General features: G+C 55.1%; 2 protein-coding genes across 2 annotated transcripts; one reads left to right on the plus strand and one right to left on the minus strand.

Annotated features, from left to right (window-relative positions):
* Positions 1-14: 14 nt before the first annotated feature.
* BATF2 (basic leucine zipper ATF-like transcription factor 2) lies at positions 15-6,434 on the minus strand. The gene is made up of 4 exons (XM_069066324.1): positions 6,323-6,434; positions 5,027-5,131; positions 1,727-4,631; positions 15-641 (listed from the first exon to the last, which is right to left on the minus strand). The coding sequence occupies exons 1-3, from the start codon at positions 6,377-6,379 to the stop codon at positions 4,098-4,100; spliced, it is 696 nt and encodes a 231-aa protein (XP_068922425.1). The 5' UTR covers positions 6,380-6,434; the 3' UTR covers positions 15-641; positions 1,727-4,097.
* Positions 6,435-14,761: 8,327 nt separating this feature from the next.
* Positions 14,762-17,252, plus strand: ARL2 (ARF like GTPase 2). The gene is made up of 4 exons (XM_069066326.1): positions 14,762-14,920; positions 15,652-15,925; positions 16,537-16,617; positions 16,706-17,252. Exons 1-4 carry the CDS (start codon positions 14,856-14,858, stop codon positions 16,838-16,840), a joined length of 555 nt encoding a protein of 184 aa, XP_068922427.1. The 5' UTR covers positions 14,762-14,855; the 3' UTR covers positions 16,841-17,252.
* Positions 17,253-18,106: the final 854 nt, after the last annotated feature.

Raw genomic sequence — 18,106 nt, forward strand, 5'->3', positions numbered from 1 at the left:
AGGGAGAGGGAGAGAGAGAGAAAGAGAGAGAGAGAGAGGGAGGGAGGGAGGGAGGAAGAGAGAGAGAGGAGAGAGAGAGAGAGAGAGAGAGAGAGAGAGAGGGAGAGAGGGAGAGAGAGGAAGAGAGGAAGAGAGGAAGAGAGAAAGAGAGGGAGAGGGAGGGAGAGAGAGAGAAAACAGAGGGAGAGGGAGAGAAGGGAGGTAGGTGGGGCAGCTTGGTGGCATAGCAGATAGAGTGCAAGGCCTGGAGGCAGGAAACCCGAATTCAAAGGCAGCCTCAGACATTTATTAGCTGTATGACCTTGGGCAAGTCATTTAATCCTGTCTTCCTCAGTTTCCTCATCTGTAAAATGAGCTGGAGAAGGAAATGGAAATCCATTCCAGGATCTCTGTCAGGAACACCCCAAATGGGGTCACGGAGAGTCGGACACGACTGAACAGGTAGGATGGCAGGGCCCAGCACCTGGAGACAGGCAGCAGTCCTTCCACTCTGCTGGAGAGCGCTGGGCCAGATTCCAGAGCTATCTGTCCATGACACCCACCCACCAGCTGTGCATCCACACCTTTAGACAATCCAGGCAGACACGCACATCTTGTGAGCAGACTCAGAATGCGGGAGCCAGAGGAAGCATGAACTAAGTCTGCAAAGGTAGCAGAGAACAGGTTGGAAATTTGAATTTCATCCTACAGACAAGATTCAGAGGCTCACAGAATTAACGTTTCTTATTTTACAACTGGGGAAACTGAGGCAGGATTTGACTAAAGATCTTCCAGACTCCAGGCCACTAACACTAACCTGAGACTAGCTAGCTTTGTAAGTTGGACAAGTCACAAGATCCTTTCAGGTCTCAATTTTCTACCCTGTAAAATGGGGTGATAATATGTTTTCATGCTTCTGGCCTCAAAGGGCTTTGGATCACGAGTTCCCTCCCGCTGGCCCCTACCTCCCGACTATCCCCATCCTCAGCTATGTCCTGGATCCTCGTTCCCCAGGGCTGGCCCCCCTGCCAGAAGGATGCTTGGTCAGGAGCACTAGCTAACGGGGAATCCTCCCAAGAGACCCGGAGAATGGAGGGGACACAAGTTAACCTGCTCTGGAGGACACTGACCCAGGATGTGGAGCTAGCCCCTGTGGGGCAGAGCCAGAGGAGGCCCCAAGGCCTCCCTTCCTGCTTCCCCTGGGACTCCCTCAGAGGATTCCCAGCCCAATCACTCACTGGCTCTAATGGAATACCAGTTTGTGCCACCAAATGGACATCTGCTGACAAGGCGGCTTGGGGCACCAGCCCTCCGCAGCCTCCATCACTGGAAGCTGGGGCTCCAGACAGGTGGGCAGGCGGCCAATGATGGAGACTTCCAGGCTGGGCCATCTCCTACACCCAGGGCTAGAATGATGACCACAGGGATGGGGGGGGTCAGGAGGGCAAAGGTTCTTGTCCCCCTTTTACAGATGGGATATGGAGGCTGAGAGCAAAGTGACATCCCAGGTCTGTGACTTGTAAAGCTTTGTGTTCTTCTTCCCCACTTGGGGCTAGGGAGCTGAGGGTCCCAAGAGCATTCAAGGCTTGGCAAGTAGTAGACCCTTATGTTTACTGACTGTCTGATTAAGTGATTACTGTGTGCCCCGCCCCACCCCAAAGGCAGGTCCTGCCCTCCACAAGCTTACATCCTAACTTGGTATGAAAGGCTGGACTCCTCTCCAACTGGGAGCCACAGGAAGACTCACCATTGGTGAGGGAATGTGGGGAGGCCTGGAGACCCTGGCCCCCCAGCTGCCTGAGGGTAGAATGGGCTGGACCCACTGAAGAAGCTGCGATGACCCCCACCTAGGCTCCGGGCAGAGGACCCAGACACCTTAGACTGGAACTGGATGGTGTCCATCCATACAACTAGGGAAATCAAGGCAGCAGGTGTTTGCTGCGGCTCTCTGGCACGAACGCTCTCTCTGTCTGCTGGGGCAGGCCCTGCCTGAGGCCCTGGGCTCACGTTCCAGTTTGGTCCTCTTTGGGCCTCAGTTAATGTCCAGAGCCCGGCTTGGCCTGGGCTTTCTAAGGTCTGGTTGGCAGGCAAGGCTCTTGGCCTGGATGACTGGGGGGTGGTGTGGGAGGGTCTCTCCAGTCTTGGGAGGCAGAGGTGGGCAGGGCTGTGATGGAGAGAAATGGTTCCTGAGGCTTGCCTCCTTGGGTGGGACAGTGCACACCCTCCCTGGGAGCAGAACTGACTTGTCTTCTCAGCTTCCTCCTCCTGCTGTCGGCCCAGGTGGGCTCCAGGAGGAGGCAGGAGCTCTCAGGACTCCTTGTAGGCAGGCAAGGGGAGAGAGCAGAAGGCAGAGGCCTCCCTGCCAGCCAGGCCTTCCCAGGGGAGCCCTGGAGCATCCGGAGGGAAGATCTGGAGGGAGCATCCTGGGGGCTGGAGGGGCTGAGTCTTGGGCCCTCTCCTCTTCTCCCCTGCACCTTTCCTCTGGGTGATCATGTCAGCTCCCAGGGATCCAATGATCACCTCTGTGCCGCTGAGGACCCAAGCTATGGCTCCAGCTCCAACCTCTGCCCTGGACTCGCACTGGCCAGAGTTGAAAGCCTTGTTGACAGTGCCCAAGGTGGAACCCACGCTCTCTCCCCTCCAATGCCTCTTACAAAGTCCTCTAGGATGGTCCAGGGCACCCCCCTGCTCCCAGACCCTCAGGCTCCCAACCCAGCACTCCTGCACTCAACACTCTCCCACTCCCCAGGCCCAGTGAGTTGCCAATTTTAGCCACACTGCGGCCTGGGGTCTGTCCATCTTCTACTTGACTGTCAAACTGAGCTCTGGTCTGATTGTGGACTCTCCTATTCAATAAACTGCAGTGGCTCCCTGGTGCTCCAGAATCTAACCCAAAACCCTCTGCTTGGCATTCAAGGCCTTTCTAGTCTCCCTCCCCAATAGGGACTCTTGGGTCCAGTGACCCTGGCCTCCTGGCTGCTCCATTAAGACCCTTTGTGTCTCGGCTCTGGGCTTCTTTGCAGCTGCCCCAGGCCTGGAATGCCATCCCTCTTCTGCTCCACCCCCTGACCTCCCTGGCTCCCTGGAAGGCCCCACTAAAATCCTACCTTCTACCAAAGCCTTTCCTGAGCCCTCACTTCTAGTGCCTCTTGGCTGATTCTCTCCAGTCGAACCTCTAAATATCTAAATATCACAGAGTGTCTGTGTGGTCTGGGAGCTCCCTGGGGCAGAAACCCTTTTCTCCTTCCTTTGTATGCCCAGTACTTAGCATGGTACTTGGCATACACCAGGTGCTTAATAAATGCTTGCTGACTGACTAGAAAGCAGAAAAGCAGGATTGAGAGGCAGAGGGAAGAGACCCTTGGCCTCCGGGGGGGTGCCTCCATATCCAGCCAGCTCTCTGGCCTCCCAGGCCCTCCTCTTTGCACTGTGCTTCCTCCTTGTGGGGCATCAGAGGGTGAAGTTAGGGGCAGTGAGAAGATTCCGAGAATCCCAGGACAGAGAAGTTTCAATGGATGGATAGAGATGGCCGCTGGGCCACCCTCCACTTTACACTTGGAGAAACTGAGGCCCAGAAGAGAAACGTTTTCCAGTGAGGGGAAGAAAAGCAGGATGCTCTGGCTGACGGCCAACGGTGGGCAGTGTCTATTAGCAGACTGTAACAGGCCCTGGCCTCCAGGGCGCTGGCTGGACAGCCAGCGGTCACTTGTGTGTCAGACGCCCCGTCCTGCAGCCTCTCCTACATCTTTACATCCAGGATCGAGGGGGAAGTAGGGTGGGATAAATGCCCCTAAATGCTAGCAGGCCCATGAGCAGCAGGCTCTGCTGGCGCCCCAAGGCCACAGGACTTCTGGTCCCAGAGCCAAGGAGGGGTGTCCACGCAGGAGAGCTGGGCTTCCCTCCTCTTCTGTCCCAGGGTGGGCTGGCCAGGCCCCCAGAGAGGGAGCTGCCAACATTGGCCTTCCTCAGTCTCAGGCAGCTTTGTCCTTCTCCGGGTCAGGGTTCTGCTGATGAAGGAACCAGAATGGGGAAGGAAGGGGGCTAGTGAGGGCTGGGGACAGGGTCAGGGAGATCAGAGCTTTAGTGTGACTTGTCAGGGAAAGAGAACAGAGGATGGGTCAAAAATGGGTGGAGGACAGGACCCAGGCCAAGCCCTGCCTGCTCCCTTCCGGGTGGGGAGTGGCTGAAGGACCAACCACCACATCTTCTGTCCTGCCCTCTCTGAGGTTTCTGGCCCCAAGGGGAAGCAGACAAGCAGATGGCTGTGGGGGAGCTGGAAGGTGAAGGCTGACACCAGAGGAGGAGGCCAGGAGGCTAGAAGCCCCATGGGTCTGAGTCAAGGCAGCCCCAGAGTAAGACCCTGCCAGAGGTGAGGTGACCAAGAAAGGAGTCAAAGAGGAGGAGAGGGAGTGAGCTGAGAAGAGGCCGGGAGAAGATGGAGGAGGAGGCTGAGCAGAAGGGGTGGGCAAGGTCTGCACCCCCAGAGGGGCCTGCCCTCTGGCTGAGGGAGTCTGGGCAGAGGCGGGGACCAAGGCCGGCAGGCAGACACACTGGTGCTCTTCCAAGGCCTGGAGCCAGCCAGTCACCTCGGCCCGCAGTGACCAGATCTCCTTCCGAAGGGCCCGGTTGTCTCTCTCCAGCCACTCGTGTTCCTGAGGCCAGAGACAAACAAGGGGAAAGGTTCATCAGAGCGAGGAAGCCCAGATGAAACAGAGACCTCAGCCCCTCCAACCCCAGGCTGGTCCATGTTGGTGGGACCTTGGGAAGGCAGGCACACACTGATGCACGGCTGCTGGGGCTGCAGGAAAAGCAAGTAAGCAAAGAACAGCGACATCAGGAAAGGCTTCCTAACACTGAGCACAGGGAGGAGCTGCCTTGGAAGGTAGTGAGGTCCCCATCACCTGAGGTACTCAAGCAAAGACTAGGAGTGTTGTGGAGGGGACTCCTGCTTGGGTGGGCTTGGCCTGGATGCCCTCTGAGGTCCCTCCCAGCCTGGGGATGGAGCCAGGGGAGGGAAGAGGCCGTGACAAGGATCCTGGGACCAGACCTGGTGCAGCTCATCTGCCTTGTCTGTGTGCTTCTGCCGGCTCCGCTGGGACGCGGCGCGGTTCTTCTGTCTCCGCTTCAGCTCCCTGTCCACCTCCCTGGGATCCTAGGGGAAGAAATCTTTGCTCTATCACACAGCTGGGTTTCTGCCCGACTACCATGCCCCTGACTTGCTCCAGGACACCTGCCTTCTCCAAGAAGCCTGCCCTCGGAGCCTCCTGACTCCAGGGCCTGTGCTCTATTTGCTGCCCCACCTAGCCCAGCACACAGTAGGCACTTAATAAGTGCTTACTGACCTACTAATTGATTTGGGGCCTCAGATTCCCAATCTGTCAAACAAAAGAGCTTGAATTCAATGAGTTCCATGCTCCGGCAGGTTGGGGGGGGGGGCCTGGCTGGGTGCTCTCAACTCCTGGGTTCTCTGTGCTCCCTCCCTGAGCCCTGACCCAGGCAGCATCTGCCCTACTCAGGAGTCTAGCACAGGGAAGACTTTTGTAACACTTTGAATTTTGCAGAATACTTTGCATGCATTATCTCATTTGAGCCTTGCCCAGAGCCATGGGAGGAAAGGGCTAGTATTATCTCCATTTTACAGATAAGGAAACTGAGTCTGGGAAGAGTAAAGAGATTTTCCCAGGGTCACAGAGCAAGCAAATATTAGGGGTGAGATTTGAACCCAAGTCCAGCATTGGACTAGGAGAAAAGATGGGAGAACAACCCAAAGCCTGGACTCTCAGGTTCTGATCCAGCCTCTGCCTCTCCGGGCCTGGTCAGACAAACATCCCATAATGCCCCATCCCATTAAGATTCGACAGATAGACAGTGAGTACAGAAGGGATGCAGGCTATCTGGAAGAGGAAAAGAGGAAGCCAGTGCTGGTGCGGAGGCCTCGGGCCTGGTACCGGAACCAGGGCTGAGGCAGAGGAAAAACCACATTGGTTTTGAAAGAAAAGCAAAGTTCAGGGATGGGGCAGGGGCCTGGATGGGGTGAACATGTGGCTTTCTAGACTCATAGAGCTGGGAAGACCTCTCCATTGTACAGAAAGGGAAGCTGAGGCACAGAGAAGGCCCTTGCACCAAGTTAGTGGCAGAGTCAGGGCTGGAACAGTGGCCTGCCAGCCTAGGATCTACCATGTCTGCCCCCAAGATGGGGGGTGGGGGGGAGAACTTGAGATCTGGGGTCAGGTTTCTAGCCCCAGACGGAAGCATAGGGAAACACAAAGAGATCCTTGCCTGGTCTTCCTGATCCCCCCCACCCCACTTTCCCAGATCCTGCTTCCCTTGCCCCGCTACTCACGGTCACCAGTAGAAGCTTCCCTTCCTTGGAGGGGTGTGCCCCACTGCACAGGTGCATGGCCTGGTTCCCGACGGGAAGACCAGGTAAACGAGAGCCCAGGGCGTCCTGCTGCTGTCTGCAGTTTCCAAGTTCCCAGCCCCGGCTGCAGGAAGCAAAGCCTTTAAATTTCTGGTGACCACTCCACCCCCTGAACCCAGTTTCAGTTTCTCTGAAACCCTCAGGCTGCTCAGAATCCCAGGTTCCCAGGGTGCCCACGTGGCTGGACTTTCCTAATATGACCAAGCTTTCCGGGAGGGCAGTGGCCTGCCAGGGAGGGCCAGGGGCCAGCGAGCAGGCGGGGAGTGCTCACTGGGGAGAGACTGAGACAGGGGGATGGCAGGGAGGAAAAGAGGCTGAGAGCGCCAAGAAGCCAGCCCTGATGAGGGAGCCCAGGAGAGCCCTGCAGCCTGGGGTCTGTGGAGAGGAGACTAGGACTCCCATGCTGGTCTGGTGGCCAGACGAAAAGCCTTCGCTCTCACAACTGCTAGCTGTGTGGCCTTGACCAAGTCACTGAACCTGCCTGCCTCAGGGTCCCCATCTGTAAAAGATGAGGGTTGGATGACTTGGTACCCGAGGTCTAAATACCTGGTACCTGGCAAGAGGGTCTGATGGTGCCGTAGAAGGAACTTTGGACCTGAAGACAGAGGACCTGTGTTCAAATCCCACCTCCTGGCGCTTACTAGCTGTGTGACTGTCACCACACAAGCCTCAGTTTCCTCATCTGTAAAGTAAGGGGGGCTAGAATGGGTGCCCTCTGAAGTCCTGGGTCAGGCAGCCTGGGAAGTCCTGGCTATATTCCTGGTAATCATCCAATGCTGGGCCTCTGTTCTGTCCCCCCTAGAAAGAGATCAGCCATCCTTCCATTTCCTCCCTCCCTCCCCGGGCTTGCTTTCCCAGCGGGGATCTCAGCCTGAAAGAGCAGCTGAGGCAAGCCTTACTGGTCTTGGCTTTGGGGGCACAAGTCCCCGCTCTCCTAGAAAACGAGGACAGTCCCTGCCCCACCCCCCCACCTCCTAGGGCAGGTCTGAGGTTCAAGGGGGAAGAAGCTGGGAAAGCCTTAGAAATGTGAGAGGCAGTTATGACCACATCTCTCTTTACTGGAAAAAAGGAAGCTGAGCTCTGAGTGGAGGAGAGGGCTGGGAATCGGGCTGGTATGGGAGTACCAGGATTGGGGGGCCCGAGGATGGGTGGGGGCCCCTCAGGATTCTAGAGCAATATTAGGAGACGTGGAAAGCCTTGCTGAACCAAGCTGGAGTCAGAGAGCTGGGTTCAAATCCTGACATTCCCTGGATGACAGCTTCCTTGCCTACAAAAACCAAGGCGTGATTCGTGATGCTCTCAGGAGTCTCTAACACCCCGAGCCCCAGGAGGGGGACCTGAGCAGGCACTTTTCATGGCGAGGACAGACTGCAGCGAGCCGAAGCAGTTCCCCTTTATAGAAATATGTACACTGGAATTTTTGGTCTTCCCAGAACAGGAGAAGAAATCAGACTTACTGGAGACACTGCCCGACTCCCAAGGGGCTGATTAAACAGCCTCCTGCAAGGACAGCATTGTGGCCAGGAGCATGACGTAACCGAGGAAAGCAGCACCTGGTGTGTGGGCGTGGCCAGGACTCAGGGCCTGCCCCCATTCTCACCTGCCCCGGCAGCTCCGTAGGACAGGGACAGGGCCTGGGGTGGGCAGACACGGGCAGGGGAGAGGCTGCTCCCCGATCTGTTTATCTCCTTGGGATCATTGGGAGACCCAGGAAGGCTGCCCCCCTGCTCCTCCCTGCATGCCCAGGACATCTTTAATGCATCGGTGGTAGGAGAGGCCCTCCAGGTGAGGGCATAACTCTGGGGGTAGCCTTGGCCCTCGGCACCTTCTCTGTGGCTGTGAAGACCGATCCAGCCTGCCCTCAGGGAGCTGACGTTCGAGGCCATCCTGGCATAGTGGGCAGAGCTCAGGACCTGGAATCAGTGGACCACATCCTGCCTCTCAGTGTACCAGGCCTGTCTCCTCATCTGTAAAACAGGTGGGGTCCTTGTGGTGGTCAAACATAAGGATGTCAGGCATCATTATCCAAGGGGGGGTGGGGAGGGGGCTCAGTCAGATGCTGGTTGGACCAGATCTGCCCCCTCAGGCCTCACTGATTTTACATGCCTCCTTTTTCCTTCCCTAGCAATAGCTAACATTTATTTATACAGTAGGTCAAGGTGGCAAAGCACTTTACAAATATTGGGAGGTACGTGCTATCATGATGTCCCTTTTACAGCGGAAGAAACTGAGGCAGGTAGCAGTTACAGCCAGTGTCTGAGACCAGATTCAAACCCAGGCCTTCCTGACTCTAGGCCCAAAGCTTTAGGCACTGATACTGGAATTCATCTAATTAGAAGCAGTTGCAAAGCAAATTTAATTGATCGATGCTTAATATCACTTTACAATGAATGTTTTTAAAAAGCTAAAGCCCTTGTATACCTCCTTTTTTGTACAGTATTTCTCTTTTGAAAAATAGAAAAGATTTGATGCCTTTGGTTTCTCCAGCACAGGCCTTTCCCTGGGAGCCCTCCCTCCTTGGTTCCTGGGGTCAGGGAAACAGGCAAACCCAAAAGCAAGGAGGCTGTAAGTCCTACTTAGACTCATTTGGCTTGCCAGGGAAGCCTGCCTCATCTCCCCCTTAGGGTACTTTGCTGTAAACAGACTAGGTGGGCTAGAGGGAGAGGTTATCCAAGGAGGGGAGAGCTGGCTGCAGACTTCCAGGGCCTTTGATGACTGAGCCTTGGAAGGTGTAAGGCAGGGAAGGCTGAGGGAAGAGACTGCCCAGCTTCCCAGAGGCTGAGGCTTTGCTGGGACCCCAGGCACAAGGGGAGTGGCTCACCCCCATCACCCTGAGCTTACAGGCCATGGTGCCTTTTATGTCTCCTCTGGGTAGATCTGCCCATGGGAACTGAATTGAGAGGACAAAGATTAGGACAAACTGATTTTATTAGGCTCAGGATATGGCTGGAGAGGGAGGGGAATCGCAGTGATGCCTGGCTGGCCCCTAGGAGTCCCTGGCTGCCCCCTACACTTACTACTGGGCCCCTGGGAATCCCTTATAGTATGTCCAGGCTCTGGTGGCCTGCCTTCAGGATGCTGGGGCTGATGTACCCAGCACAGTCAACCACAAACAGGACCAGAAGAATGGCAGAACCAGGGGCAGTGGGCTGCGGCTCCAAAAAGTCAGGCTTGGACTGGAGGTCAGCAAAAGTTCCCGTACAAGGAGAGGCCACCCAGACGGGAGTGGGCACAGAGCCTGGCACAGTCAGCACTTAAGAAAAATGGGCTGGGTGGAAGGGTGATGGGGGTGGTCCTTCTCCTTAGGGGTCCTCAAGCAAGGGCCTGGTGACCCCTTGTCAGGGATGCTGGAGGGAGGAGTCCTTATGGGTCTGGGTTCGACTGGACCCTCTATAGCTGTGGGCCTAAGGCTCCCCAAGGGATTCATAGTGTTCATCCAGGAGAATCAATGTTGCCTGGTAGAAGGAAAGCTGGACTTCAGCCTCTCCCCACTCAGTTCCTAGCTCCCAGAGCCTTCCCTCTGCTGCTTAGCTATGTCTATCCATCTCTATTCATGCTTGGCCATCCTTATTTCCATGTTGTGCCCCCCCACCCCATTAGACTGGAAGGTTCTTGAGGGCACACACAGCTGTTTGTCTTTGTCTCCCCAGTGCTTAGCACAGATCCTGGCACACACAGTAGGGGCTTAATAAATGCTTATTGACTAACTGACTTTAGAATCCTGGCTGCTATCCTCACCAGTCTTGTCACTGTGGACATTTTATAAAATCTTTGCTAAAAAGGGCCACCAGAGTTGAACTCTGTCCCCAGAGAAAAGTTGGAGAAAAGCACCACACTCCTTTTGTTAGAGGGGGTGGCCTCCAGGTGTGGAAAGGGGCATTACAATTGTCCCAAGCTGGGATGCGGAACCTGTGGCCTCGTGCCTCAGACCCTGAAGGACAAAGCCTCTGGAATAGCAATGACTCCCAAACCTTCTTCCAGGCCAGGCCCTGTGGAGAAGGGACCCAGGTCCCTAATACCACCAGTAACAACTGGCAACCAACTGTCACCAACAGGCATGGACGCCCTGGGAGTAGCAGCCTCCACACTCACCCAGACCACGGGAGTCCATTACAAATTTATGTCACTTAACCTAATCTGGGCCCTCACTGCAGCAAGGTAATCTCTTCACAAATCCCTGACTGATTCAATTTCCCATTCACCAATCATTTTCACCCCTCCTCACATCTCCCATAGCTCCCTTCCCTCCACCCCATCAGCTGAGGACTGTGACTCATTTTTTACTGAGACCATTTTCTTAGAGCTCTTCCTGTCCTGGCCTCAATTCAAATCTCACAAATCCTTCTGCTGCTGTGCAGGGTTCTTATGGGGGAAAAGCCACAAAATGCAGTAATAAGCAAAAAGTCATAAAAACTCAAACTCTGGGAAAGGTGGAAGCCGAAAATGGTGACCTGTTTTAAAATCATAACTTAGATACTGAATCATAATTTAGATACTGAGTCATGAGTTAAAATACTATGACTAAGAAAGCCATAACAAGACCATTGTGACCCATATGTTACCAGTATACGATCAACACACAAATTTATGTTTGGGTGAAACATGGCTTAAAGGACAAGCTCATTACTAAGCAGAAAACCCAAACTACCCACCAATCAGTAGGTAGGTATTCTGTAGCTCCTGCTCCCCTTGTCTGTTTTCTTTAATTGCAAGGGGGATTTGGGGGGTTCTCTTGTGGGGATCCACTGAACTGTCTGGCTGCCGCTCCAGAACAAAGACCAAAGTGTTCATGACTGATTAAACTCCTCCTTAGGCTCTTCCTTTGGTACCAAGAACACCCCACGGTTATGGGGGAGTCTCCTCCTTCACCCCTGTTGCACACAGTGCCATGGCCCTTCTCCTGGCTAAGGCGAACCCCTCTAAACCCCTCCACTATCCTCTCCCTTACCCATCTTCAGTGGCTGTCTCCTATCGCCTACAAACATCCTCCCTTGATCCACACATCTGTTCCCGTTAGATGTCATTCCAGATCTCTCCTCCTTTTTGTGGCTAAACTCCTTTCAAAGGCTGTCTGCAATGGGTGCCTCTGCTTCTACCCCTCACTTCTTAACTCTCTAAAGCCTGGCTTTAGACCTCATCATTTAACTGAAACCAATCATTTATTAAGCGCCTACTGTGAGCCAGACACTGTCCTAAGTGCTAGGGATACAGAAGGAGGCAAGACAGTCCAGCCCTCAAGAAGCTCACAGTTTAGCAGGAAGACAACATGCAAACATATATACACACACATATATATATATATATATATATATATATATATCACTATTGATTAGAGAAATGGAAATTGAAACAAGTCTGAGGTGCCACCTCACACCTATCAAATCGGCTAGTATGACAGAAGAGGAAAATGACAAATGTTGCGGGGATGTGGAAAATTAGGGACACTAAAGCCTTGTTGGTGGACTTGTGAACTGGTCCAGCCATTCTGGAGAGCAATCTGGAACAGTGCCCAAAGGGCTATGAGACCATGCATGTCCTTCGACCCAGCAGTAACACTAGTAGGTCCGAGACTGAAAAAAAAAAAAAGGCAAAAGGCTTTATATATAGAAAAATATTTATAGCAGCTCTTTTTGTTGTGGCAAAGAATTAGAAATTGAGGGGATGCCCATCAATTGGTGAATGGCTGAACAAGTTGTAGTATATGATTGTGATGAAATACTATTGTACTGTAAGGAATGAGGAGAAACCTGAGAAGACTTGGACAAGCTGATGCAAAGTGAAGGGAGCAGAACCAGGAAAATGTTATACACAAGAAAGAACAATACTGTGTGATGGTCAACTGAGCAATTCTCAGCAATATAATGATCCAAGACAATCCCAAAGGACTCGTAAAGAAAAATGCCATCTACCTCCAGAGAAAGAACTGATAGAATCCAAATGCAGACTGAAGCAGGATATTGTGTGTGTGTGTGTGTGTGTTTGGTATTTTTTTTTACAACATGACTAATATGGAAATGTTTTGTATGACTGCACACGTATAACCTGCATTAAATTGCTTATGACCTTGGGGAAATTAGGTAGGAAGGAGAGAGTTTGGAACTCACAATTTAAAAAAAGGTTAAAAATTATTTTTACATGCAACTGGGAAAAAGCCCAAAGTGTTCGAAAACAAAAACAAGGCTCTGGCAGGTTCAGTTAGCATGTAGAGACTACTACCCATGTAAGGTCACAGTTAGTTCAAACTTTTTGGTCTCAATTGTATGTGGCATTAACAGGATTTTATTGAGTCAGTCTCTAACCTGAGAATGATGAAACAGCAGACCAGAGACAAAATGCTGGTAACCAGGTAGCTGTCTAATTAATCAGTTTCATTATGAGAAATAGCCTTGCAAATTAGGAATCCTCCTGATCAGAATTCTGTCTGGCTTAAGTGAGGACAGAGATTATATACATAAATCACAGGTGGGAAAGGAGGGGGGAAAGGTGGATCACAAACAATCATTTCCAGGGCTGGAGTGGTTTCACATGACAAACCGACAAAAGTAAGACAATTCAACAATTCTGGAGTCTTGCGGGAGAAGCACTGCTCCTGTCCTTGGGGGTCATTATTTAGTGAGTCAGAGGACCAGTGTTCCATGGCAAGAACAAGCCCTACAGTTTTTGATTGGATTCACTTCAGGTTCCAAGGCAGAAGGATGCCAGTGATTGTGAACCTTGTCAAGGTTTGATCGATCAGTTCAAGCTGCACTATGAGTCCGACTCACAAGCTGGAAAAGGCAATTCTGCAAAATCTAATCTTCACTATATTCATTACACATAGATTGATTATTATAAAAATCGGAATTTCCTTCACAGGAAAGCTGGAGTTCCTTTGCATGATGCAAATCAGGGTCTGAGCCCCCACAAGTGTGACACTCTTTAGTCAGACAATAAAACAGTCATAAATATAACATATTTGGGAATTTAAAAAAAAAAAAAACAGATGTAAATAACAAAACCAAGCCCTTGAATCATCGTTATTCCTCCTTCCTCTCAATCCCACCCAATGTACATTAAGTATAACCCCTTATAGGCTCACTAGTGAGATGCCGGCTAGGTAGACCTGAATTTAGAACGGCCAAGGTCATCCACTGCAGCCTGGTCCGTGGCCAGCTGTCTCTGCTCTTGTCCTGCCACTGGACTCCGATGACTCTGGAAGAGTGAGGCTACTGTCTGCACAAGGAGGGAAGTCCTCAGCTGAAGAGACATTTCATGGCCAAGGAAGGGCTGTGGGAGCTGAGACAGACCATAGGAAGCAAGGAGCAGCAAAGGGGCAGTGGAAATGGTGATGCGGAGGGCAGGGTCCACTGGGACCACAGTGAGGTGAGAGCGGGGCACTTAGGCATGAGGGCTGAACGGGGACTGGTGCCTGACAAACGTGATGCATCCATGCAGGCTCGCGCCCAGGCACAAACCACAGTAGCTATGCAGGGGGGGGCTCCATTTTGTGGCCCCCCACCCAAGGAGGCCTCCACAGGGCTCTCGGGCCCTGCCTCCCCTGTTGTGGTTCTCCCGCTCAGGTCACCCCCCACCTGTCCCTCCCTCCACATCGAGGGCCCCTGGCCCCCTCCAGCTCCTGACTCTGCGCATCCTCTCTGGCCGCTCCCACCGCCGGCTCCCTTCCAGCCCCCGCTGAAACCCCACTCTGTACAGGAGAGCCGCCGCAGCCCCTCGGAGTTCTACTGCCTTCCCTGCCTCAAGCCCTTCCCATTCATCTGGACAGAGGCTGCTTGTTGGCCTGCGGTCTTCCGTATCAGACTCTAAGCGCCTCGAGGGCAGGCGCCCTCTCCTGCCTTTTTGTATCCCGGTGGCTTAGTGGTCGGCTCACAGCCGACGTTAAATAAGGAGTGCTTGTTTACGTGTCTGACAGTAACCACCCCGTGAGCCGGCGCTAAGCCTTCTGGGAAATGTAGTCCAACGACTCTCCCCGAGCCTCAAGGGAAATGAAGTCTTTGTTCGTTTCCTTCTAATGAGCCCAGGACCTAGGGGTAGAGGAGGGAGGGAAGCCCACCCGCCGGACCTCGAAGGCTAGGCCGACTCCCGCCCAGGGCAGGGCCCTCCCTTGAGCCCCCTTTCACGGCCCCGTCACTAGGTAGATGTGTGCAATGTGAATCTCGAGGTCGGACCGCTTAGGGGTCCCCTTCCGTCCCGAGGCTCGGCGTCGTTGCGGGCCGGCACACCAGGAGTTAAGCGGCGGAGACGGGCTAGTTTGGGCCCAGCCGCCCGCCGTAGCCCCGCCTCCGCTCAGCTCCAGAAGGGCGGTGCCTTCTCCAGCCGCAGGCTCCAGCGAGAAGGGGCGGGCCCAAACAAGGGCCGGGCCAATCGGGTTGCGGCCGGGGAGCGCGCTAGCCAATGAGAGGAAGGAGCGGGGTCCCTGACTAGAAAGGCGCAGCGGCGGGGAGGGGAGGCTCGGACCATGGGGCTCCTGACCATCCTGAAGAAGATGAAGCAGAAGGAGCGGGAGCTGCGGCTCCTCATGCTGTATCCTCTAGCTCACTGAACCCGCGGGGGCCGGGGCGAGGGAGAGGGGCGGGGAGGCGCTACCATGAGCTCAACCCGGGGTGGGGGGAAGGGAGGGCGCCGCTCTGGGCCGGGCCGTACCAATTGCCCTGCGTGGGTTACGTGCCCGGGACCGACCAATAGCCCTCGGAGGGGGGTGGGGTGGGGTCTGGTCCGGACCATCCAGGACCAAAACGGGGGAGTGCTGGCTGTAGGAACTGAAACCAAATGTCCCGAAGCAGAGTGGTGGAACGGACCGACTGCCCTGGGGGCGCCTCGGGGAGCCGGGCTGGGCCAGAATGTCTGAATGTGGTCTCCCTTCTTAGACTGGGAGCTCCCTGAGGGCCGCTTTTTGCCCCTCGTGTCCTGGCACACAGTGGCCACTTAACAAACTCATGTTGCCGTTCCCCTCTTAACGGAGCTTAACTTTGTGCTAGCCCAGTTCCTTTGGTAGAATGGAAACTCCCTGAGGGCAGGGCAGGCCCCAGTGGGTTTTCTTATTACCCGTCTTGTGCCCCTGGTGCCAAGCACACAGTAGGTGCACAGGCTAGTGTGTGGAGTTGATCAGATCCTTTCCATTGAGGAGCAGCGCTCTAGTCCTGTTTTGCTAGTCTTAGTGACCTTGGACAAGTCACTTCCCTCCTTTGGGAGGGTTGGAAGGCCCCTCCTCTGAGGTTGAGCGGCTCACTGGGTCCTTAACTCCCGCACCCCAGTGGTCTGGATAACGCGGGGAAGACCACCATCCTCAAGAAGTTCAATGGGGAGGACATCGACACCATCTCGCCCACCCTTGGCTTCAACATCAAGACCCTGGAGCACCGCGGGTTCAAGCTGAACATCTGGGATGTGGGTGGCCAGAAGTCTCTCCGCTCCTACTGGCGGAACTACTTCGAGAGCACCGATGGCCTCATCTGGGTGGTGGACAGCGCTGACCAGCAGCGCATGCAGGACTGCCGGCGGGAGCTGGAGAGCCTCCTGGTGGAGGAGGTGGGCAGAACTGGGGAGCAGAGCCTTAGGATGAAGAGGTCTGCCAGCTCTTACCAGAAAGGGACACAGGCACAGAGAAAAATGAGCCCCTTGAGGGCTGGGACTTTGGCTCCCCAGCACCTAGCAGAATGCTGGGCACATAGTAGGTGCTTAATAAAGGCTTGCTTGGTGAAAAAAGGATCACAGATCAGCATTAATTTGAGTCAGCACACACTCCTGCTGTATACCAGGTACTGTGCTAGATGCTGGGGATTAACAAAGACCTGCGAAGGTCCTCAGAGAGCTTCTGGTCTCCTGGGGGACATGACAAGGACACCGGCAGGACACAAAACAAAGAGTCTAACACCAGGTTATGGAGTGAAGAAGACAGAGGGCCAGAAATGGAAGAGAGTGGGTTGGGGAGCCCAGGAAGGGAGTCACATGACATAGCTGGGGAGCCAAGGAGGCAGGGGGGGCACTCTCCCCAAGTTCAGCTCTTTGCTCTTCGCATTGGAGTTTTCTGGTCAGCACATTCCACTGTCTGTGGTGCCCAGAGTGGCTCACGTGGGCTGGCTAGCTGGGAGCCCTCTGGGTTCCTTCTTGGCCGACCACCCCCTTTCTTTCCCTCTTAGCGCCTGGCCGGAGCCACTCTCCTGATCTTTGCCAACAAGCAGGATCTCCCCGGGGCTCTCTCCTCAAACGACATTCGAGAGGTGAGTTGAGGCTGTGAGGGCCATCTGGGTGGCTGGCTGGGCTGGAGGGTTGGGGCCTGCTCTCTGATGGTCGTTGTCTCTCCCTTAGATCCTGGAGTTAAATGCCATCCGCAGTCACCACTGGTGCATCCAGGGCTGCAGTGCAGTGACAGGAGAAAACCTGCTTGTGGGGGTCGATTGGCTGCTGGACGACATCTCCAGCCGCATCTTCACTTCTGAATGAGCCCAACCCCACTCCCTGCCCCAGACCCCCAGCTCCTGGACCTACTCCTTGACCCAGCTGCAGGGCGGTCCTGCTGTGCAGCCCTGGCTTCTGCAGACCATCCCCGTGCCCTGAACCTCTCTGGCCCAGGGCCCCCCAGGGAGCCGAGACTGGAGGTGGACTGAAGCCCTCGGGACCCCGACTAATGCCTCCCCGTGTCATAACCAGATGCTGCTCGCTCTGTTTAACAGGAGAGACCCTGCTGCTGTGTGGGAGTGCCTTCCTCCCTGGAGGAGCGGCCCCCATCCCCTACCCCGTCCCTCCTGTAGCGCCTTGTCTGTAGATTGGTGAAGGTGCGGGGAGACCTGTTGCCCCAGCTCTGGAGGGCCCCTTCCTCTGCTCAGCTGTCAAAATAAAGCCCCTGTGCCCCCCACTTCTGGCTGGTCTCTTTCCTCCCAGGCGCCTCTGCTGCCAGGGGAGGCTTCCCAAGGAGAAGGGTGGCCGTGCATGGAGCCCCCTACAGCCCGGAGGAACCAACAGGAAGGAAGTGGCTGGCCTGGGCCAGCAGCTGGGGGAGAGCAGGAAAGGCTGCCTCCCCCAGGCAGCTCTGGAACCCAGCGGGAGGACACTAGGAGCTCCGAGGAGGAGCCACCAGTGCAGGGCCCGGGGAGGGCAGATGGAGCAGGCATGAGGCTGGGCTGGGGATGCCCTCTCCGGCCGGCCGCTCCACCTTCCCTCCAGCAGGCCAGCGGCCAACAGCTTTCCTGACAAAATGACCTGGTTTTCACCCAGACTGAGAAACGTGAAATGTTGGGGGTCGGAGGGGGCTCCGAGCAGGGATATCAGAGGTGGGAAAGGCGCCAGGAAAGGAAGGGTCATCACGCTGACCAGGGCAGGAGGACAGGGCTCAGCGGAGAGGGGCGGGGCTGGCAAAGGCTGCACCCAAGGAGGGCACCGCGTAGGGACCGCCGGGGAGGAGGAAGGGGGCTCCCCTTGGGCGTGGGGGTGGGCAAGGAGCAGCGCACGTCTTCATGCTGGCCCTGGGGCTGCGGCCAGTCTTGAACCCAGGGCTTGCCTGTAGGCGCGGTCCAGCCCTCCGTTGCTGGGCACGCGCAGTGCCCGGCGGGAAGCCCTCGGCGGTCCCGCGAGCCGGCAGGGCACGGGAGGCCCAGCGCCGGGCTGCCCACGTGGGTGGGCTCCCCAACACCTTCCTTGGACCGGGGCCTTAGTTTACCCAGATTCGAAAGGAGGGTGGGCGGGGCTTTCCATTTCAGCTCCACGTCCGGT

This window comes from Petaurus breviceps, unplaced genomic scaffold, assembly GCF_028583685.1.
Source record: "Petaurus breviceps papuanus isolate PSGF00001 unplaced genomic scaffold, PetGlider_PUasm1.0 90721, whole genome shotgun sequence".
Taxonomy (NCBI): domain Eukaryota; kingdom Metazoa; phylum Chordata; class Mammalia; order Diprotodontia; family Petauridae; genus Petaurus; species Petaurus breviceps.